Here is a 24,125-nt window from a genome sequence, read left to right as displayed (position 1 = left end):
AAATATATTCCAGTGAGGAGGAAAGGGTGTAAGAGAAAAGATAGCAATCCGTGGCTAACTAAAGAAATAAAGGATGGTAGCCAATTAAAAACAATGGCATACAAAGTGGCCAAAACTAGTGTGAGGACAGAAGACTGGGAAGCTTTTAAAAGCCAGCAAAGAACGACAAAAAAATAATTAAGAAAGGGAAGATAGACTATGAAAGTAAATTAGTGCAAAATATAAAAACAGATAGCAAGAGTTTCTATAGGTATATAAAAAGCAAAAGGGTGGCTAAAGTAAATGTTGGTCCCTTAGAGGACGAGACCGGGGAATTAGCAATGGGGAACATGGAGATGGCAGAAACTCTGAACAAATATTTTGTATCAGTCTTTACGGTAGAGGACACTAACAATATTCCGACAGTGGATAGTCTAGGGGCTGTGGGGGGGAGGAACTTAACATAATCACAATCACTAAGGAGGTGGTACTCAGTAAGCTAATGGGACTAAAGGCAGATAAATCCCCTGGACCTGATGACTTGCATCCTAGGGTCATAAGAGAAGTAGCGGCAGGGAGTGCAGATACATTGTTTGTAATTTACCAAAATTCCCTGGATTTTGCCTAACATCTGTGGTTGGGAAAATGTTGGAGTCCATTATTAAAGAAGCAGTAGCAGGACATTTGGAAAATCAAAATTCGGTCAGGCAGAGCCAGCATGGATTTATGAAGGGGATGTCATGTTTGACAAATTTGCTGGAGCTCTTTGAGGATTTAACGAACAGGGTGGATAAAGGGGAACCAGTGGATGTGGTGTATTTGGACTTCCAGAAGGCAGTTGACAAGGTGCCAAGATAAAAGTTCACGGGGTTGGGAGTAATGTATTAGCACGGATAGAGGATTGGCTAACTAACAGAGAACAGAGAGTCAGAATAAATGGTTCATTCCCTGGTTGGAAATCAGTAACTAGTGGGGTGCCACAGGGATCAGTGCTGGGACCCCAATTATTTACAATCTATATTAATGACTTGGAAGAAGGGACGTAGCCAAGTTTGCTGATACAAAGATGGGAGGAAAAGCAATGAGTGAGGAGGACACAAAAAATCTGCAAAAGGACATAGACAGGCTAAGTGAGTGGGCAAAAATTTGGCACATAGAATATAATGTTGGAAAGTGTGAGGTCATGCACTTTGGCAGAAAATAATCAAAGAGCAAGTTATTATTTAAATGGAGAAAGATTGCAAAGTGCCACAGTACAGCGGGACCTGGGGATGAAACTTGTGCAGGAAACACAAAAGGATAGTATGCAGGTACAGCAAGTGATCAAGAAGGTCAATGGTATATTGGCCTTTATTGCAAAGGGGATGGAGTATAAAAGCAGGGAAGTCTTGCTACAGCTGTACAAGGTATTGGTGAGGCTGCATGCAGTTTTGGTTTCCATATTTACGAAAGGATATACTTGCTTTGGAAACAGTTCAGAGAAGGTTCACTAGGTTGATTCCGGGGATGAGGGGGTTGAGTAGGTTGGGCCTCTACTCATTGGAATTCAGAAGAATGAGAGATAATCTTATCGAAACATATAAGATTATGACGAGGCTTGACAAGGTGAATGCAGAGAGGATGTTTCCACTGATGGGGGAGACTAGAACTAGAGGGCACAATCTTAGAATAAGGGGCCGCCCATTTAAAACAGAAATGAAGAGAAATTTCTTCTCTCAGAGGGTTGTAAATCTGTGGAAATCACTGCCTCAGAGAGCTGTGGAAGCTGGGACATTGAATAAATTTAAGACAGAAATAGTTTCTTAAACTATAAGGGGATAAGGGGTTATGGGGAGCGGGCAGGGAAGTGGAGCTGAGTCCATGATCAGATCAGCCATGATTTTATTGTTTGGCAGAGCAGGGTCGAGGGGCTGTATGGCCTACTCCTGTTCCTATTTCTTATGTTCTTATGTTCTTATGTTCTTATAAGGTACTACACATGAGGTTATTAAACAACATTAGGGCTCATGGGATTGGGGGTAATATACTAGCATGGATTGAGGATTAGATAATGGACAGAAAGAGAGAGCAGGAATAAACGGTTCATTTTTGGGTTGGCAGGCTGTAACTATTAGGGTGCCGCAAGGATCGGTGCTTGGGCCCCAGCTATTCACAATTTATATCAATGATTTGAGGGGGGGGACCAAATGTAATATAATCCAAGTTTGTTGATGACACAAAGCTAGGTGGGAATATAAATTGTGAGGAGGATGCAAACAGGCTCCAAGTGGATATGGACAGCTAAGTGAATGGGGAGGAACATGGCAAATGGAATACAACGTGGAGAAATATGAAATTATCCACTTTGGTAGGAAAAGTAGAAAAGCAGAATATTTTTTAAATAGTGAAAGATTGGGAAATGTTGGTGTTTAGAGGGACCTGGGTTTCCTTGTACACGACTCACTGAAAGTTAACATGCAGACACAGCAAGCAGTTAAGAAAGCAAATGGTATGTTGGCCTTTATTATAAGAGGATTTGAGTATAAGAATAAAGACATCTTACTGTAATTATATAGGGCCCTGGAGAGACCACAGCTGGAGGATTGTGCACAGTTTGGTCTTCTTACTTAAGGAAGGATATACTTGCCATTGAGGGCATGCAACAAAGATTCACCAGACTGATTCCTGGGATGGGGGATTGTCCTGTGAGGAGAGATTGAGTTGACTAGGCTTATATTCTCTAGAGTGTAGAAGAATGAGTGGTGATCTTGTTGAAACATACAAAATTTTCACAGGGCTTGACGACAACAACAAATTGTATCTATATAGCGCATTTAACGTAGTAAAATGTCCCAAGGCACTTCACAGGAGTGTTATAAGAAAAAACAAATACATTTGACACCGAGCCACATAAGAAGAAATGATGGCAGATGACCAAAAGCTTGGTCAAAGAGGTAGTTTTAAGGAGAGTCTTGAAGGAGGAAAGAGGTAGAGACGTGGAGAGGTTTAGGGAGGGAATTCCAGAGCTTGGGGCCTAGGCAGCTGAAGGCACGGCCACCAATGGTTGAGCAGTTAAAATCAGGGATGCTCAAGAGGGCAGAATTTGAGGAGCGCAGACATCTCTGGGGGGGTGGGGTGGGGGAGGTGGTTGTGAAGCTGAAGGAGATTACAGAGATAAGGAGGGGTGAGGCCGTGGAGGGATTTGTAAACAAGGATGAGAATTTTCAAATTGAGGCATTGCTTAACCGGGAGCCAATGTAGGTCAGCGAGCACAGGGGTCATAGGTGAGTGGGATTTGGTGCACGATAGGACACGGGCTGTCGAGTTTTTGATGACCTTGAGTTTACGTAGGGTAGAATGTGGGAAGCCAGCCAGGAGTGCATTGGAATAGTCAAGTCTAGAGGTAACAAAGGCATGAATGAGGGTTATAGCAGCAGATGAGCTGAGGCAGGACTGGAGACGGGCAATGTTACAGTGGTGGAAATAGGCGGTTTTAGTCATGCTGCGGATATGTGGCCGGAAGCTCATTTCAGGGTCAAATATGATGCCTGGGTTGCGAACAGTCTGGTTCAGACTCAGACAGATGCTAGGGAGAAAGCATAAGAATTAAGAGGAGGAGTAGGCCATTCGGCCACCCAAACATGGTCCGCCATTCAATGAGATCATGGCTGATCTTCTACCTCATTTCCACTTTTCTGCACTATCCCCATTTCCCTTGAGTCCCTCAATATCCAAAAATCTATCAATCTCCGTCTTGAATATACTCAAAGAATGATCTTCCACAGTACTCCGGGGTAGAGAATTCCAGAGATTCACCACCCTCTGAGTGAAGAAGTTTCTCCTCATCTCTGTCCTAAATGGTCGACTCCTTATTTTGAGACAGTGACCCCTGGTTCTAGACTCCTCAGCCAGAGGAAACAACCTCCCTACATCTACCCTGTCAAGCCCTGTAAGAATTTAGAATGAGAGGGTTGGAGTCGGTAACTAGGGAACGCAGTTTGTGGCAGGGACCAAAGACAATAAGAACATAAGAACATAAGAAATAGGAACAGGAGTAGGCCATACGGCCCCTTGAGCCTGCTCCGCCATTCAATAAGATCAGGACTGATCTGATCATGGACTCAGCTCCACTTCCCCGCCCGCTCCCCATAACCCCTTATCCCCTTATCGCTCAAGAAACTGTCTATTTCTGTCAAATTTATTCAATGTCCCAGCTTCCACAGCTTTCCGAGGCAGCAAATTCCACAGATTTACAACCCTCTGAGAGAAGAAATTCCTTCTCGTCTCTGTTTTAAATGGGTGACCCCTTATTCTAAGATCATGCCTCTAGTTCTAGTCTCCCCCATCAGTGGAAACATCCTCTCTGATCCACCTTGTCAAACCCCCTCATAATCTTATACGTTTCAATAAGATCACCTCTCATTCTTCTGAATTCCGATGGGTAGGGGCCCAACCTACTCAACCTTTCCTTATAAGTCAACCCCCTCATCCCCGGAATCAACCTAGTGAACCTTCTCTGAACTGCTACAAAAGCAAGTATATCCTTTCGTAAATATAGAAACCAAAACTGCATGCAGTATTCCAGGTGTGGCCTCACCAATACCCTGTATAGCTGTAGCAAGACTTCCCTGCTTTTATACTCCATCCCCTTTGCAATAAAGGCCAAGATACCATTGGTCTTCCTGATCACTTGCTGTACCTGCATACTATCCTTTTGTGTTTCATGCACAAGTATCCCCAGGTCCCGCTGTACTGCGGCACTTTGCAATCTTTCGCCATTTAAATAATAACTTGCTCTTTGATTTTTTTCTGCCAATGTGCATGACCAATGAAGTTGGTCTTCCCAATATTCAATTGGAAAACATTTCTGCTCATCCAGTATTGGATGTCAGACAAGTAGTCTGATAATTTAGAGATGATGGAGGGGTTGAGAGAAGTGGTGGTGAGGTAGAGCTGGATGTCGTCAGCATACATGTGGAAAGTGACGCCATGTTTTCGCATGAAGTCGCCAAGGAGCAGCATAAAGATGAGAAATAGGAGGGTGCTAAGGATAGATCCTTGGGGGACACCAGAGGTAACGATGCAGGAGTGGGAAGAGAAACCATTGCAGGTGATTATTAGGCAAAGATTAGATAGATAAGAATGGAACCAGGTGGATGCAGTCTCACCCATGGACAATGGTGGAGAGGCATTGGAGGAGGATGGAGTGGTCAACTGTGTCAAAGGCTGCAGACAGGATAGATGCAGGGAGGATGTTTCCTCTGGTTGGGGAGTCTAGAACCAAAACATGATTTCCCTTTCATAAAACCATGCTGACTCTGCTTGACTGAATTTTGCTTTTCTAAATGTCCTGCTATTGCTTGCTTAATAATGGACTCCAGCATTTTCCCAACAACAGATGTTAGGCTAACCAGTCTATAGTTTCCTGCTTTCTGTCTACCTCCTTTTTTAAATAGGGCTCTACATTTATGGTTTTCCAATCCGCTGGGACCTCTCCAGAATCCAGGGAATTTTGGTAGATTACAACCAATGCATCCACCATCTCTGCAGCCACTTCTTTTAGGACCCTAGGATGCAAGCCATCAGGTCCAGGGGACTTGTCCGCCTTTATTCCCATTATTTTACCGAGTACTACTTCTTTAGTGATAGTGATTATATTAAGTTCCTCCCTCCCTATAGCCCTTTGATTATCCACCATTGGGATGTTTTTAGTGTCTTCTACTGTGAAGACCGATACAAAATATTTGTTCAACGTCCCTGCTGTTTCCGTGTACCCCATTATTAATTTCCCCAGTTTCATCCTCGAGGTGGCCAACATTTACTTTAGCCGCTCTTTTCCTTTATATGTACCTGTAGAAACTCTTACTATCTGTTTTTATCTTTCGTGCTCGTTTACTTTCATAATCTATCTTCCCTCTCTTTATTATTTTTTTAATCGTTCTTTGCTGGATTTTAAAATGTTTCCAATCCTCTGGCCTCCCACTAGTCTTGGCCACATTGTATGCCCTTTTTTTTTTGATTTGATACCATCCCTTATTTCCTTAGTTAGCCACAGATGGTTATCTCTCCTCTTACAGTCTTTATTTCATTGGGATATATTTTTGTTGAGAGTTATGAAATATCTCCTTAAATGTCTGCCGCTGCTCATCAACCGTCCCATACTTTAATCTATTTTCCCAGTCCACTTTAGCCAACTCTGCCTTCATACCTTTGTAGTCTCCTTTATTTTAGCTTATGGACACTGGTTTGAAATCCAACTTTCTCACCCTCCAACTGAATTTGAAATTCAACCATGTTATGGTCACTCATTCCTAGAGGATCCTTTACTAGGAGATCATTTATTAATCCTGTCTCATTGCACAGTACCAGATCTAAGATAGCTTGCTTCCTGGTTGGTTCCGCAGCATACTGTTCAAGGAAACTATCTCGGATACTCTTCCTCAAGGCTACCCTGGCCAATTTGTTCTGTCCAATCAATATGAAAGTTAAAATTGCCCATGATTATTGCCGTTCCTTTTTTACAAGCCTCCATTATTTCTTCATTTATACGCTTCTGTGTAGCTACTGTTAGGGGGCCTATAGACTACGTCCACCAGCAACTTTTCCCCCTTATTATTCCTTATCTCCACCCAAACTGAATCAACATCTTGATCTTCTGAGCCAATATTGCTTTGTAAGGTTACACATTTTCATGATTGAGGCACAGCAAGAGGCCACAGACTAAAATGGTTTAAAAGAAAACTTTGGGACTGTTGGGCAGGATGAAAAGAGCATCAGCTTGGGGCAGGTGGTGACTCATCGCTGATTAATGCAATTTCTGCAGTCAGGAGCGAGACCTGATTAAACATCAAGATAAAGGGTTTGATACAATCAAGCAGAGGAGTCCATGGATTAATTGGCCGGAGGGGGAAAACAAGTTCCCCATGGAGACTACAAGTCTGCAAAACCCAGGACAACAAAGGATCGCACAAGGCATGCATTTTTGGATAATGGGGCACAAAAGATAAGGAGTTATCTTTTGCCCCGTTGATTCCGTGTGCAAATTGTGGCCATCCAAACAGATCCAGACCCATCATCACAGCCATTAAGACTCATCCAAATGCATTAACTGAAAAGCAGCCTAGCAGGAGATGTATTCATCAAAAGGATATATGTGTAAGAGCTGAGAACAATAGTTCAGAACGAGAAGGAGAACATCGGAGAGAAACATCAAAGAGGAACAACAGGTCAAAGAAACAATGATCACGAAGCAGCAGCGGGGACCCAACACCTTTCCTAGCTCCATGAGCCTACAATCAACAACACCAGCAACTGGCAGGATGGGTGATTGTATGTCTTTGATCAATCACTAATAAGTCTTGTTCTGTAATTTTTAGTTGTTTTTTGTGTAATAAACTAACAGTAATAAACTAAACTAAAACTTTGCATTACGTGAGGTCCTTCCTGTAATTCCCGAGGTCTATGAATCAAAGTAGAGTGGAAAACGAACACCCTACATAAAATGGCAATGGTGGCAGGACCTCAGAATTTGGAAATGGGATCACGGACACAAATCAAGAGCAAGAAACCCTGGGGAGGCTTGGTTAAGTTTCAGGTATTAAAGTAATCGCAGGTAGTCTGTGAAGGGGTCTCAGGGAGTCCAAAATAATCTCAAGGGCGACTAGGGTAGCCGAGGAGCGCAGGCTGACTAGGGTAGCCACTGAGAAAAGTAATCACAGGTAGTCTGCGAGGGGGTCTCAGGAAGACCAGAAGTAATCTCACAGACAGCCAGAGAAACCGGAGGAGAGAAACTGTCTCGGATAGGCTGGAGTAATCTTGGGTTGACTGGGGTAGTCACAGAGAGAAGCTCAAGAGATGGTCTCAGGGGAGACCAAGGTAGTCAGGGATAATTTCTCAGCCAGAGGTACTGGAAATGGACTCACCGCAGCAAAACGCGATAAAGCCAGCGGTTAAGAGTAGTTGTAGGAAGTCCATGGAGGCTAAGGTAACTGCATATATATGCAACAAACTGGACATTTTAGAGCCATGGGCACGAGAAATGCTACACTCTGGGGATCTGCAGGAAAATGCGACAGAGTGGACAGTCAGTAGTAACCACAAGAGAAGGCGATTTGGTTCATGTGCCTGCAGAAGCAAACACAACTGTTAAGGGAAAAGGTAGGACAGCTGGAGGATGAAAGTAGGGAATTAAAAGGTGAGATAAGCAATTTTAATAGAGAAAAGCAGGACCAAAGTATTAAAGAAGAAATGGCGTGTAATCACCTAGGATATTTGCAGTGCCAGGTGAACGAGGGCAAAAGGCAGCAGCAGGCATTCATCGAGCAAAGTGAAAGGTACTTAGAGAGAGCCAAAGAAGCAGAAGAACAGCTAAGAAAGATAAAAATAGCATACCAGGTAGCGCAGAAACAGGGTTACGAGAAACACGGACCTTGTAAAGAAAAGATCCGCCAGTTAACGGCAGGGTTAGACGGGGCCAAAGGGATGGTTTGTCTCATGGCACCAGGGGGAGGCGAGGAAGTTTGGGACACAGGGTAAGGAGTCAGACGATGGGTCCCAGTATAGCGAGCATCGGTTAGCTCCCGAGGCACCGGGACCCTCGAAACTGATGTGTCCCTTGAGACAGCAGAAATTCAGCCCACCCCCACCAAATGGTGGTCTGGAACCATTACTGAGTGACTATGTGATCCCATACACGTCACTTCAGCTGCAGGAGATGCTGACGGGTACGGCAAAATTAAAGCAAGGAGGGGATGTCTCCATTCATTTTGCCAACATAGAGCAGATAGGGGGTATCAATAACTGCAGTGAGGAGGAGATAGTGAAGTTAACACTGCTCTCCCTGGAAGGGAAGCTATATCAGAGTTTGTCAACAGCCACCAAGTTAGGTGGAGGAACCCCACAGGGCTTAAAGGAGGAAATCATGGCAGCATTAGGGTACAGGGCAAGGTAGTCCGTTCTGGCAGGTAGAACAGACTAGGCAGTAAGTAAATGAATCAGCCGATACGTTTGCAGATAGACTGTGGGCTATTTATTTAAGGGCCACTGGAGGAAATCTGGTATGGGCAGACTGAATAGGGGAACCCAGGAACCATTGGCTGTGAACCAGAATGGCTAACAGTTTGCCACGGCTCAGAGCAAAGGTCGAAGCATGGTTTGACGCAGACGATCTCCAAAATACTGAGGCAGGGGTATTGAGAAGATTGACTCTAGCATTTAAGTCCGGACAAGGGGAAGAGGAGAAACAAAAAGAGAAAGTGCACGAAGTAAAAGGAGAGGTTAGGGCAAAAAGAGAATGGAGACAAGAGGGAGGTAATGCGGGTCGATCCAGAGGGTGTTTTAATTGTGGGAAGTTGGGACACTGGAGCAAGGATTGTAGGCTCTCGAGAGGAGGAAAGCCAGGTTACGAGGGTGCTGAGGCAGAAAAGGGCCAAAAGAAGGTAGCCGACGACTCAGTACAGGTTTTAATGGCCGCATTACAGCAGGTTATGGGCAAGGATGGAGGAAAGCCGGACGCTGCAGTGGGTGAAAAGGGACCCAATGCTTCAGCTCCACCACTTTGACGTTGAGCCCAGCCAGAATATCTGTGTCTGCTCATATATGATGAGTGGGGCAGGCCATGTGTGGATGTGAAGATGGAAGCAATTAGGGGAAGGTATCTAGTAGATACAGGAGCCTCTAGCATGGTTGTCCACTCACCGAATCCGACCACTTCCACATGGTCAAGCGGAGTCCCATTTATACTGGCGGGTTTTATGGGTAACGAACAGGCTGGGGCAGTGTCAAAACCCTTAACCATAGAATTAGGACCTAACAACAAAGTGGGAATGCATTTTAATGAAGTGGGAACAGCCCGGTTCTGGACGTCTCAGGGCCAACTACATGTTGGCACACCACGCCATAGTGAATATGAAGGACAATTGTCTATGGGGATTGCCAAAGAGGGGAATAGGGTTTTGGTAGTTAAACTTACCAACGGACAAATCTGCCGCAAACACGTGGATCAAACTAAAAGGAGGTTCAGCAACCCCATAGAAGAAGCAGAGGAAGAATACGACGTAGAGTTTACTCCATTACAGGTGACCGAACACCGGAACCAAGCGGAGGAGAGCCCTGTCACTGTGGGCAGTCCGGACAGGCCTGAGGCACCGCAAACAGCAGACACTCAGGCCAGCGCCCAACAACCAGAGCCCCAACTCAGGCGCTCGACAAGGGAGCGTAAACCACCAGAGAGACTTAACCTGTGATCCCAATAAGACTTTGGGGGGGAGGTGATGTCATGTATTCAACTATCAGTGTAACCCATGTATAAACTGACTTAAGTTGTACACCTTGAGAACATTGACCACAAGGGGGTGAACTTGTGGGAGACACTCCTAACCTGGACTTTCAGGTATAAAAGGGGAAGCTCCACCCACCTTCATCACTTGAGGTCTTGGAAATAAAAGTAACTGGTCACAGAGTGACCTTCTCTCAAGTATGGGCCTCATGTGCATTTATACTGTATAGTAAGGACATATCAGAGATGATAGCTGAGGTGGAGACACATGCTCAGACCATCAATGCTTTAATAAAGGAGGATAGAAACACGTCAGATCAAGCTGCTCAGAATGACGTGTGTGTCATGTATGGTTGTTAAATGAAGGATGCAGTAATTTAGAAGATTTAAAACAAGGCCCCGTACCTTCGTGGGTCAGTAACAAGCACCTAAAAGCTTTGAGTGTCTACAATAACCTCCTGAATTCGTGCCAGCTAGTCAGCCTCTGAAGCATACCCAGTCCTGTCAACTGTGGTCAGATTAAACAGTCTATAATGGGGATAGTGCTTAGAATACCGGTCGCAACGACTCGTACTGGTATACAGGGTGGAAACATAGAAACATAGAAACATGGAAAATAGGTGCAGGAGTAGGCCATTTGGCCCTTCGAGCCTGCACCACCATTCAATAAGATCATGGCTGATCATTCACCTCAGTACCCCTTTCCTGCTTTCTTTCCATACCCCTTGATCCCTTTAGCCCTAAGGGCCATATCTAACTCCCTCTTGAATATATCCAATGAACTGGCATCAACAACTCTCTGCGGTAGGGAATTCCACAGGTTAACAACTCTGTCCTCATCTCAGTCCTAAATGGCTTACTCCTTATCCGGGTTCTGAACTTCCCCAACATCGGGAACATTCTTCCCGCATCTAACCTGTCCCGTCCCGTCAGAAACTTTATGTTTCTATGAGATCCGCTCTCATCCTTCTAAACTCCAATGTATAAAGGCCCTGTGGATCTAGTCTCTCCTCATATGTCAGTCCAGCCATCCCGGGAATCAGTCTGGTGAACCTTCGCTGCACTCCCTCATTAGCAAGAACGTCCTTCCTCAGATTAGGAGACCAAAACTGAACACAATATTCCAGGTGAGGCCTCACCAAGGCCATGTACAATTGTAGTAAGACCTCCCTGCTCCTATACTCAAATCCCCTAGCTACGAAGGCCAACATGCCATTTGCCTTCTTCGCGGCCTGCTGTACCTGTATACCAACTTTCAATGACTGATGAACCATGACACCCAGGTCTCGTTGCACCTCCCCTTTTCCTAATCTGCCGCCATTCAGATAATATTCTGTCTTCGCATTTTTGCCCCCAAAGTGGATAACATCACATTTATCCACATTGTACCGCATTTGCCATGCATTTGCCCACTCACCTAACCTGTCCCTAGTCACCCTGCAGCCTCTTAGCATCCCCCTCACAGCTCACACCGCCACCCAGTTTAGTGTCATCTGCAAACTTGGAGATATTACACTCAATTCCTTCATCTAAATCATTGATGTATATTGTAAAGAGCTAGGGTCCCAGCACTGAGCCCTGCAGCACTCCACTAGTCACTGCCTGCCATTCTGTAAAGGATCCTTTTACCCTGACTCTCTGCTTCCTGTCTGCCAACCAGTTCTCGATCCACGTCAGTATATTACCCCCAATACCATGTGCTTTGATTTTGCACACCAATCTCTTGTGTGGGACCTTGTCAAAAGCCTTTTGAAAGTCCAAATACACCACATCCACTGGTTCTCCCTTGTCCACTCTATTAGTTACATCCTCAAAAAATTCCAGAAGATTTGTCAAGCATGATTTACCTTTCATAAATCCATGCTGACTTGGACCGATCCTGTCACTGCTTTCCAAATGCGCTGCTATTTCATCCTTAATAATTGATTCCAACATTTTCCCCACGACTGATGTCAGGCTAACCGGTCTATAATTCCCCGTTTTCTCTCTCCCTCCTTTTTTAAAAAGTGGTGTTACATTAGCTACCCTCCAGTCCATAGGGACTGATCCAGAGTCAAAAGACTGTTAGAAAATGATCACCAATGCATCCACTATTTCTAGGGCCACTTCTTTAAGTACTCTGGCATGCAGACTATCAGACCCCGGAGATTTATCGGCCTTCAATCCCATCAATTTCCCTAACACAATTTCCCGCCACGTAAGGATATCCTTCAGGTCCTCTTTCTCACTAGACCCTCGGTCCCCTAGTACTTCCGGCAGGTTATTTGTGTCTTCCTTCGTGAAGATAGAACCAAAGTGTTTTTTCAATTGGTCTGCCATTTCTTTGTTCCCCATTATAAATTCACTTGAATCTGACTGCAAGGGACCTACGTTTGTCTTCACTAATCTTTTTCTCTTCACATATCTACAGAAGCTTTTGCAGTCAGTTTTTATGTACCCGGCAAGCTTCTTCTCATACTCTATTTTTCCTCTCTTAATTAAACCCTTTTTCCTCTTCTGCTGAATTCTAAATTTCTCCCAGTCCTCAGGTTTGCTGCTTTTTCTGGCCAATTTTTATGCCTCTTTCTTGGATTTAACACTATTCTTAATTTCCCTTGTTAGACACGGTTGAGCCACCTTCCCCGTTTTAGTTTTACTCCAGACAGGCATGCACAATTGCTGAAGTTCATCCATGTGATCTTTAAATGTTTGCCATTGCCTACCCACCATCAATCCTTTAAGTATCATTTGCTAGTCTAATCTAGCCAATTCACGCCTCATACCGTCAAAGTTACTTTTCCTTAAGTTCAGAACCTTAGTTTCTGAATTAACTTTGTCACTCTCCATGTTAATATAGAATTCTACCATATTATGGTCACTCTTCTCCAAGGGGCCTCGCACAACAAGATTGCTAATTAGTCGCTTCTCATTACACATCACCCAGTCTAGGATGGCCAGCTCTCTGGTTGGTTCCTTGACATATTGGTCGAGAAAACCATCCCTAATACATTCCAGGAAATCCTCCTCCACCGCATTGCTACCAGTTTGGTTAGCCCAATCAATATGTAGATTAAAGTCACGCATGACATCCCTTATTTCTTATTTGATGCTGTCCCCAACCTCACTACTACTATTTGGTGGCTTGTACACAACTCCACTAGCGTTTTCTGCCCTTTGGTATTCCGTAGCTCCACCTATACAGATTCCACATCATCCAAGCTAATGTCCTTCCCTACAATTGCATTAATTTCTTCTTTAACCAGCAATGGCAACCCGCATCCTTTTCCTTTCTATCTATCCTTCCAAAATGCTGAATGCCCTTGGATGTTGAGTTCCCAGCCTTGGTCACCCTGGAGCCATGTCTCCATGATGCCAATCACATCGTGTCCGTTAACTACTATCTGCGCAGTTAATTCGTCCACCTTATTCCGAATACTCCACGCATTGAGGCACAGAGTCTTTAGGCTTGTTTTTTTAACACACTTTGACCCTTTAGAATTTTGCTGTAATGTGGCCCTTTTTGTTTTTGCCTTGGGTTTCTCTGCCCTCCACTTTTGCTATTCTCCTTTCTAAATTTTGCTTCTGTCTCCATTTTATTTCCCTCTGTCTCCCTGCATAAGTTCCCATCCCCCTGCCATATTAGTTTAGCTCCTCCCCAACAGCACTAGCAAACACTCCCCCTAGGACATTGGTTCCGGTCCTGCCCAGGTGCAGACCATCCGGTTTGTACTGGTCCCACCTCCCCAAGAACCAGTTCCAATGCCCCAGGAATTTGAATCCCTCCCTGCTGCACCACTGCTCAAGCCACGTATTCATCTGAGCTATCCTGCGATTCCTACTCTGACTAGCACGTGGCACTGGTAGCAATCCTGAGATTACTACTTTTGAGCTCCTACTTTTTAATTTAATTCCTAGCTCCCTGAATTCGTCTCGTAGGACCTCATCCCGTTTTTTACCTATATCGTTGGTACCTATATGCACCATGACAACTGGCTGTTCACCCTTCCTTTTTACAATGTCCTGCACCCACTCTGAGACATCCTTGACCCTTGCACCAGGGAGGCAACATACCATCCTGGAGTCTCGGTTGCGGCCGCAGAAACGTCTATCTATTCCCCTTACAATTGAATCCGCTTTCACTATCGCTCTCCCACTCTTTTTCCTGCCCTCCTGTGCAGCAGAGCCACTCACGGCGCCATGGACTTGGCTGCTGCTCTCCCCTGATGAGTCATCCCCCTCAATAGTACCCAAAGCGGTGTATCTGTTTTGCAGGCGGATGACCGCAGGGGACCCCTGCACTACCTTCCTTGCACTGCTCTTCCTGTTGATCTTCCATTCCCTATCTGGCTGTGTATCGTTTTCCTGCGGTAAGACCAACTTCTAAACGTGCTATGCACGTCATTCTCAGCATCGTGGATGCTCTAGAGTGAATCCACGCGCAGCTCCAGTGCCGCAATCCTTGAACTTACTCTATTCAGATTTTTTTTAAGTTGGCTCTGACAAAACACAAGGTAGGGATAACCACTTTATAAATTCTTGTTCAGAAGGGAATTAAAACCCATATAAAATGCAGCAAAAAAGTGCATTGCCACATTCTGGAGGTTCAATATGTTAATTGTCAAATTTCTTCAATGTGCCAAAAGTCACTAGCTCATTAACAAAGAGGTATTTTTGAATCTTATAACTAGTTGTCTCAACAATTTCCAAATGCAAGATAAGGTTGACTAAAACTTACATTGTCATGGCTAAGCATCACTCCTTTAGGGTTCCCTGTGGTTCCAGATGTGTAGATTAGCAGACAACATTGATTGGCTGTCTGAGAGTTCACAATTGCATCCAAATCTGCATCTGTGATATTATTCCCCAATTCCATGAATTGCTTCCACTTAGTAAAATTTAAAATGAAATTATTACACACTTCTGTAAAAACAGCTAAATAATGTCTTTGAAATATTTAAATTTAAGAAAAACATAATAAACTGATGTAAAGCTAAACACACAGTAATTGGTTGAGTTAACTGTTCAAACATGTACAACTGACATAATAAATAAAATTAAGAACTCTTACAGAATATATATCTGTATCCTGGTCTTTCAACTCATCCTTGTACTGAACAATTGCTTTGAGCTGAGGCAACTGACTTCGAATCTAAAAATAAAAGTCAAAAATTGTTTTAAATATTCATTACAACATTTAATAACAAAATATGGAGCAAGCAAAATTATTTCAGCCCACCAAACACACTAAAAACAAAGTGTATGTCCATTCTATCATGGACTTCCCATAAATCAAATTATTGAACTCACCAGGTATAATATGTTTACACATCCAATTCTCAAATTGATCTACTAGCATAAGAAAGAACAAGGGTGGTTGAAAAAGAGAGATAAAAAAGAGAGATAAAAAAAAAGATCGTACTCAGTTTAAATGGAAGAAAAACTTAATAGAACCATAGATCATCAATGTGCAATAGATACAAATCAAATATACTCCAATAAAGGAGAAAAAACGTTTGGGCAAATCATAGAATCATACAAATTTACAGCATAGAAGGAGGTTATTTCAAAGAGAGGGGTGATGCAGACATTGCAATCAGGGAAGAGGAGTGTGAAATATTAGATGAAATAAACATAGTGAGAGAGGAAGTATTAAACGGTCTAGCAGCTTTGAAAGTGGATAAATACCCAGGCCCAGATGAAATGTATCCCAGGCTGTTAAGAGAAGCAAAAGACGAAATAGCAGAGGCTCTGACCATCATTTTCCAATCCTCTCTGGCTACAGGTGTGGTGCCGGAGGACTGGAGGACTGCTAAAGTTGTACCATTGTTTAAAAAGGGAGAAAGGGATAGACCGAGTAATTACAGGCCAGTCAGCCTAACCTCGGTGGTGGGAAAATTATTGAAAACAATTCTGAGGGACAGGCTAAATCTTAATTTAGAAAGACACTGATTAATCAAGGCCAGTCAGCATGGACTTGTTAGGGGAAAGTCGTGTCTGACTAATTTGATTGAATATCTGGAGGGTAGTGCATTAGATGTAGTGTATATGATTTAGAAAGGCTTTTGATAAGGTCCCACATGGCAGACTGCTCACGAAAGTAAAAGCCCATGGGATCCAAGGCAAAGTGACAAGTTGGATCCAAAATTGGCTCAGTGGCAGGAAGCAAAGGGTAATGGTTGATGGTTGTCTTTGTGACTGGAAGGCTCCTTCCAGTGGGATTATGTATGGTTCAGTACTAGGTCCCTTGCTTTTTGTAGTATATATTAACGATTATAGGCTAGATTTTACACTTTTGTGCATATCGCCCAAAAATGGGCGTTATTTCCGGTGTGGGCGGTAAAATTGGGTTTTCAGATCGCCAGCATCTCGCACATTCTCAAAGCACCTAGTCTCCTTTTTGAAATTGGGTGTTACCGCGAGCAATATGACATGGGCGGTGGCGTTAAATCTCGCTGACCTTCTGCTGTAAAGTGTCGCCGTCCTTAGTAACGGCATGGCAATGCTCGATTCCTGCGATTCAGAAGGCCAAGGGTCACCATGACATGCGCAGAAGAGGAGACAGAGAGAGAGGGAGCTGAGTGGGACTGAAGGCATGTGTGGGTGTGGTGTGGTTGCTTTGGGAGGTAGGAGGGAGAGTTTAGAGCTTTACAGCAAATAGGGAAACAAAAATTAGCTGTTACCAGCCACATATTTGCCCGAATTTGGCCTATGATGGAGGAAGAGGGGGAGGCATCACAGCATGCTGCGGAGACTGACGCTGGAGAGAGCAGTGAGGTGGAAGAGGAGCACATTGGAGGGCGTAAAAGAGCGAGGAGGTTCTCAGACGAGGCAAGTTATTATTTAAATGGAGAAAGATTGCAAAGTGTCGAAGTACAGCGGGACCTGGGGGTACTTGTGCATGAAACGCAATAGGATAGTATGCAGGTACAGCAAGTGATCAGGAAGGCCAATGATATCTTGGCCTTTATTGCAAAAGGGATGGAGCATAAAAGCAAGGAAGTCTTGCTACAGTTATACAAGGTATTGGTGAGGCCATACCTGGAATACTGCATGCAGTTTTGGTTTCCATATTTATGAAAGGATATACTTGCTTTGTTGGAGGCAGTTCAGAGAAGGTTCACTGGGTTGATTCCGGGGATGAAGGGGTTGACTTATGAGGAAAGGTTGCGTAAGTTGGGCCTCTACTCATTGGAATTCAGAAGAATGAGAGATGATCTTATCGAAACGTGTAAGATTATGAGGGGGCTTGACAAGGAGGATGCAGAGAGGATGTTTCCACTGATGGGGGAGATTAGAACTAGAGGGCATGATCTCAGAAAACAGGGCCACCCATTTAAAACAGAGACGAGGAGAAATTTCTTCTCTCAGAGGGTTGTAAATCTGTGGAATTTGCTGCCTCGGAAAGCTGTGGAAGCTGGGACATTGAATAAATTTAAGCCAGAAATAGACAATTTCTTAAACGATAAGGGGTTATGGGGAGCGGGCGGGGAAGTGGAGCTGAGTCCATGATCAGATCAGCCATGATCTTATTGAATGGCGGAGCAGGCCCGAGGGGCTGTATGGCCTACTCCTGTTCCTATTTTACGTTCTTAAATGCCTCCCTCCTGCAGGAGGTCGAGTTATGCTGGGGTGATTTGACACAGGGAGGGCATGGGAAGCCCACCCCCAAAGGCCTACCAGAAGATATGGGCCGAGATAGCAGAGATGGTCTCATCGATGACCAACGAGGTGCGTGAGGGCAACCAATGCCGCAAACGATGAAACGACTTTGTGGGATCTGCAACCTTATTACATTTATTTACATGTACTTATGTATTTATATAATTTGATTCGTAACAGTCATGAGTGACTATCAGCATATGTGAGGTCTTTCGCTTTTACTGGGAATGTTGTAGTCAAAGCCTGCGATCACGGTGCATGTCTTTAGGTAAAGAATGATAATTATCATAATAATCACGATTACATCTGTCGGTTATGTGTTGTATCAGTCTCTGTGACAGTACCTAGCAATGATATCACGCAATGATCTCATGCCATGTCGTCCTGTCACCTTTTACAGAAGAAGCTATCGACGATGAGGTCTGTGCAGAGGCGAACGGGTGGGGGGCCACCAGTCCCCAACGACATCACTGAGAAGGAGGAGCAGGTGCTCGCACTCGCGGAGAAGCACACCCAGACAGCCACGGAAGCATCTGCAAATGCTGAAGTGATGCCACGTGAGTAAAGCTTACACCATTGTGCGATGTAAAGTCAATAGATGCCACACCCACTTATATCCGAACTTATATGATTGATGATTTCTGAAATTGTCATAGAAATAATGCCGGCCTAATGAAAATCATTGCAATGCAAATGTGTCGATGGTCATGAAATGTGATGTCTGTGATGATTTTGAGAGCGGTGGTGCTTTTGTCGTGCATATGCTGTGTGTAGCGCTGGACTCACCTTGTGATCCTAGCACCCGCTTCTCCTCAAATCACCTAATTTGTGTTTTGCAGCTCAGCCAGGATCGTGGCCCCAGGCAAGACCACAGAGGCCAGAAGGTGGGGGCGCGGGGCCCGACTCTCGGGACAATTCTACATCTGGTGCTGAGGAGCTCCGATTCTTGCCCGTCAATCCGCTGGGTCTATTCTCGATGGATGACAGCGCGGACTTCGAGGAACCTGCATTGCCACACTCCAGAACCATTTCACCCCAAGGCCATCTAGTGGTCTTCCGGTCATTCCCGCCTCCACCCTGCAGGTACCGGCCCCAAGCACCTTGCCACAGGGCACCCCATTTGTCCCCAGGATGGCGCCGACCCTGGGAGGGCCTCGTGGACGAGGCAGGTCTGTTCCACGAGCGCGACATGACAGCGGAGAGATGGTACAGTTGTCCAGGAGGACTGTAGACATTGGTGACTAGCTCATCGAAGCACTGGGGGGCATATCCCGACAGCTGGCCACCATGACTGAGTACATTCCGCAGATCGCGGAGGCCCTGGATGCGATAGCCAGGAACACTGCTGACACAGGCCTCTCAGTGGTCCTAGAGCGCGGCACTCCACCCCTAGGTTCCGCACCACCACTGGGAATGACAGATGAGAGCAAGGACCAAGATCCTGCTTCTGCATCACAGAATGCTGCCCCCTCGCACCCCCCGCTCCCGTATCCGTGTAACCATCGCCTCTGCCTTCATCACCCCCCCCCCACCCCCGCCAATGAGGCACTGCCTGAGGAGCTCCTCAGCCAGGCGCCGTAGAGCGAGGAGGGGAAGGGTAGAGGTGGGAAGAAGAAGGGGAGGAGGGGAGGAAAGTGAGGTGCATGTCCACTCGTGATGGCTGTGTTGTATCTCCATCTGGGTGTATGCACTTTGTTGTAATGTATGGGGGGAGGGGACCACCCTCCTGCTTTGCATTTTTATTCTGTGTTGCTGGACATGTTCAACATTTGATTGATGTTAATGGTGGAAAAAGTGGGGTGTGGGCAGGGGTTGGGTGTTTTTGCCCGTGATACTTATGATTTCAGACCAATGTTGGTATAAAAAATGTTTTATTAAACATAACCTTGTTGCGCATTGTCTCAGATAGCTGGACTGTTACACACTGGTGATTCCTTAACATGAAAGGGTTAAATAAAACTTAACTTCAATCAAAGTAAACTATAGCTGTCACCAAGGTGATGGGCACCATTGATGTCTGAGCTGCACACACACAGCAGTGTGTCAGCATTGTCATTCACAGCAATGTTCTTTCAGGCAAATCGTTCAGATATCAGCTCCTCACGTAAGAGTCTTGCAGCTATGTAGCCACCGTGGGCCCTTTCCTGCGGTCTGGAGGGGGTCATGGGTATGGTTGCATAGCCAGCCTGATTGTCTGGCCCTAGGTCAGCATCCAGCCCCTCGTCAAACTCTTCCTCTCTCTCCTGAGGTGGAGCATCAGTCCCTTCTGGCAATTCTTGGCCCCTCCTGATAGCCAGATTGTGCAGCATGGAGCACATGACCACGAATTTATCTACTTGCTCAGGGTTGTTTTGTAGCTCCCCTCTTGAGTGGTCCAGACATCTGAAGCGCTGCTTAAGCACAGTTATTGTTTTGTGGACCACATTGCGTGTGTCTCTGTGGCTCTGGTTGTATCGCTTCTCGGCCTCGGTGTGGGTGTCATGCAGGGGGGGTCATCAGCCAGGTGGCTAGGCCATATCGGTTATCAACAAGCATCCAGCATTGTCCTTGATACATCCTTACTATACAGTATAAATGCACACGAGGCCCATGCTTGAGAGAAGGTCAGTCTGTGACCTGTCCTTTATTATTTAGCCTTCAAGTGCAGGAAGTGGTTGGAGCTTCTCCTTTTAATCTGAAGGTCCAGGTTAGGAGTGTCTCCCACAAGTTCACCACCTAGTGGTCATTGTTCTCACAGTGTACAACTTAGGTCAGATTATACATGAGTTACATTGCTGGTTGAATACATGACATCACCTCCCCCCCCCCCCCCAAAGTCTTATTGGGATCACAGGTTGAGTCTCTCTGGTGGTTTACGTTCTCTTGTAGAGCGCCTGAGTTGGGGCTCCGGTTGTTGGGCGCTGGCCTGAGTGTCTGCTGTTTGCGGTGCCTCAGGCCTATCCGGACTGCCCACAGTGACTGGGCTCTCCTCCCTTTGGTCCCTGTGTTCGGTCACCTGTGGAGGAGTGAACTCTATATTGTGTTCTTCCTCTGCTTCTTCTATGAGGTTGCTGAACCTCCTTTTTGTTTGATCCACATGTTTGCGGCAGATTTGTCCATTGGTAAGTTTAACTACCAGAATCCTATTTCCCTCTTTGGCAATCACAGTGCCTGCGAGCCATTTGGGCCCTGCAGCGTAGTTGAGGACAAAAACAGGGTCAGTTACATCAATACATCGCGCTCTCGCATTCCTGTCATGGTAGTCATATTGTGACTGGCGCCTGTTCTCGACAATTTCTTTCATGGTGGGGTGTATAAGGGATAACCGGGTTTTGAGCGTCCTTTTCATTAGCAGCTCTGCAGGTGGAACCCCTGTGAGCAAGTGTGGTCGGGATCTGTAGGCCAACAGGAAGCGTGATAAGTGTCTTTGTAGGGAACCCCCTTGGATTCTGAGCATCCCCTGTTTGATTATCTGCACTGCTCGTTCTGCCTGGCCGTTTGAGGCCGGCTTGAACGGTGCCATTCTGACATGGTTAATTCCATTGCCTGCCATGAAGTCCTGGTATTCAGTGCTTGTGAAGCACGGGCCATTGTCGCTGACCAAGATGTCCGGTAGACTGTGGACGGCGAACATTGCCCGTAGACTTTCTACCGTGGCAGAGGATGTGCTTGAATTTAAAATGTCACACTCGATCCATTTGGAGGAGGCGTCTACTACAACCAAAAACATTTTTCCCATGAAAGGACCTGCGTAGTCCACATGGATGCGTGACCACGGCTTGGCGGGCCATGGCCAGGGGCTTCCCTGGATGCATTGCCCAGCTGGGCACATGTGTTGCACCTGCGAACACAAAGTTCCAGATCTGCATCTATCCCTGGCCACCAAGCGTGTGACCTGGCAATTGCCTTCATTATGGCAATGCTCGGGTGCTCATTGTGGAGTTCTCTGATGAACACCTCTCTGCCCATCTGGGGCATGACTACGCAGTTTCCCCACAGTAGGCAATCGGCCTGAATCGAGAGTTCATCCCTGCGCCTGTGAAATGGTTTAAATTCCTCAGGGCATGCCCTGTACGTGGCTGCCCAGTCCCCATTCAGGACACATTTCTTGACTAGAGACAATAGCGGGTCTCTATTTGTCCAGACGGGTGAGCCTTCGCTTCCGAAAGCTTCAACAGCCATGACCATCTCAGTCGCATGCTCAGTAGCCCCCTCAGTGGTGGCTAGTGGGAGCCTGCTGAGTGCATCGGCGCAGTTTTCGGTGCCCGGTCTGTGCCGAATTGTGTAGTCATAGGCCGCTAACGTGAGTGCCCACCTCTGTATGCAGGCCGATGCGTTTGCATTTCTGGCCTTGTTGTCAGCCAAAATGGACATTAGGGATTTGTGATCTGTCTCCAGCTCAAATTTCCTGCCAAACAGGTACTGGTGCATTTTCTTTACCGCATATACACATGCGAGCGCCTCCTTTTCTACCATCCCGTAGCCCCTTTCTGCCTGGGATAGACTTCTGGAGGCTGTAACTGACCCTTGGCATTGACATGCTGCAACACAAACCCGACACCATAGGACAACGCATCGCACGTTAACACAAGTTTCTTACATGGGTCATATAGCGTTAACAGATTGTTGGAACATAACAAATTGCGTGCTCTATTAAAAGCCCTTTCCTGGCTGCCCCCCCAGACCCATTCGCGACCTTTGCGTAGGAGCACGTGTAGCGGCTCTAGCAGCGTGCTCAATTTGGGAAGAAAGTTACCAAAATAGTTCAGGAGCCCCAGGAACGAACGCAGCTCCATCGTGTTACGGAGTCTGGGTGCTCTCTGGATCGCTTCCGTCTTGGACGCAGTAGGGCTGATCCCGTCTGCTGCTACCCTCATCCCCAGGAATTCTACCTCTGGAGCTAGGAAGACGCACTTCGCTTTTTTTAGTCGCAGCCCTACCCGGTCCAGTCTGCGTAGCACCTCCTCCAGGTTGCGGAGATGTTCTTCAGTATCATAACCCGTGATGAGGATGTCGTCCTGAAAAACCACCGTCCCTGGAATCGACTTGAGGAGGCTTTCCATATTTCGTTGGAAGATCGCGGCGGCCGAGCGAATCCTGAACGGACATTTGTTGTACTCAAACAACCCCTTGTATGTCGTGATGGTGGTCAGCTTCTTCGACTCACTTGCCAGCCCCTGGGTCATGTAAGCTGAGGTCAGGTCCAATTTTGAAAAAAGTTTGCCTCCGGATAGCGTCGCAAAGAGGTCCTCCGCTCTTGGTAGCGGGTACTGGAGTGACACCCGATTGATGGTGGCCTTGTAATCGCCACATATCCTGACCGACCCATCCGCCTTGAGCACCGGCACAATCGGGCTCGCCCAGTCACTGAATTCGACTGACGAGATGATGCCTTCCCTCAACAGGCGATCCAATTTGCCTTCTATCTTTTCCCGCATCACGTACGGCGCCGCCCTGGCCTTGTGGTGTACTGGCCTGGTGTCCGGGTTTATGTGAATCACTACCTTGGCCCCCATGAAAGTGCCAATGCCGGGTTGAAATAATGAGTCAAATTTGTCCAGGATCTGTGAGCATGATACTCGCTCCACAGAGGAAATTGCATTGACATCGCCCCATTTCCAGTTCATGACAGCAAACCAACTCCTCCCCAGTAGTGCGGGACCGTCCCCCAGGACAATCCAGAGTGGCAACCTGTTCTCCGAATCTTTGTGGGTCACGACTACCGTGGCGCTGCCGAGCACCGGAATGATCTCCTTTGTGTATGTCCGTAGCTGTGCGTCAATCGGCGATAATTTTGGCCTCCTGGCCTTGGACGCCCACAACTTTTCGAACTGTTTGATACCCATCAGGGACTGGCTGGCCCCCGTGTCTAGCTCCATTGATACTGGGATGCCATTGAGGAGCACTTTCATCATTATCGGTGGCGTCCTGGTGTATGAACTGTATATGTACTCCACATGAACTCGCTAAACTTCAGCTTCCAGCGATTTCCCCCAGCATTCATTTCTGCAATTTCTGCAGGTATTTTGCTCATCTCTGCAAACTCCGGCTGAGTGTGTGCCTCCACGCCTCCAACATGAGCTGCTGTTGGAAACAAAAGGTCCCTTGCCAGTCGATCGTCCCTGACTGCCCCTGTTATTGTCCTTGAGTGCACCATTAACAGGTGGTGATGGCCCCATTACTGGCCGCATTGTCCCTTGCAATGGCGTGAATCGCCGTTCAGCTTGCCATTGTCTCTGTCGAACTCCCCCTCTGGGTTCAACTACATGTTGGG

At 46.1% G+C, this 24,125-nt stretch overlaps 1 protein-coding gene across 1 annotated transcript in view; it reads right to left on the bottom strand.

The window, feature by feature from the left end:
* Positions 1 to 24,125, bottom strand: part of LOC139228815 (long-chain-fatty-acid--CoA ligase ACSBG2-like) — a 165,205-nt gene that overhangs the window by 127,482 nt on the left and 13,598 nt on the right. The window contains 2 exon segments of the mRNA XM_070860220.1: positions 14,949 to 15,098; positions 15,282 to 15,362. Coding sequence (XP_070716321.1) covers positions 14,949 to 15,098; positions 15,282 to 15,362 — 231 coding nt within the window.

Source organism: Pristiophorus japonicus, chromosome 2, assembly GCF_044704955.1.
Source record: "Pristiophorus japonicus isolate sPriJap1 chromosome 2, sPriJap1.hap1, whole genome shotgun sequence".
In the NCBI taxonomy this organism is placed as follows: Eukaryota; Metazoa; Chordata; class Chondrichthyes; family Pristiophoridae; genus Pristiophorus; species Pristiophorus japonicus.
Note: the sequence above shows the minus strand (reverse complement) of the source record. Positions and strands in the feature narration are given on the sequence as shown.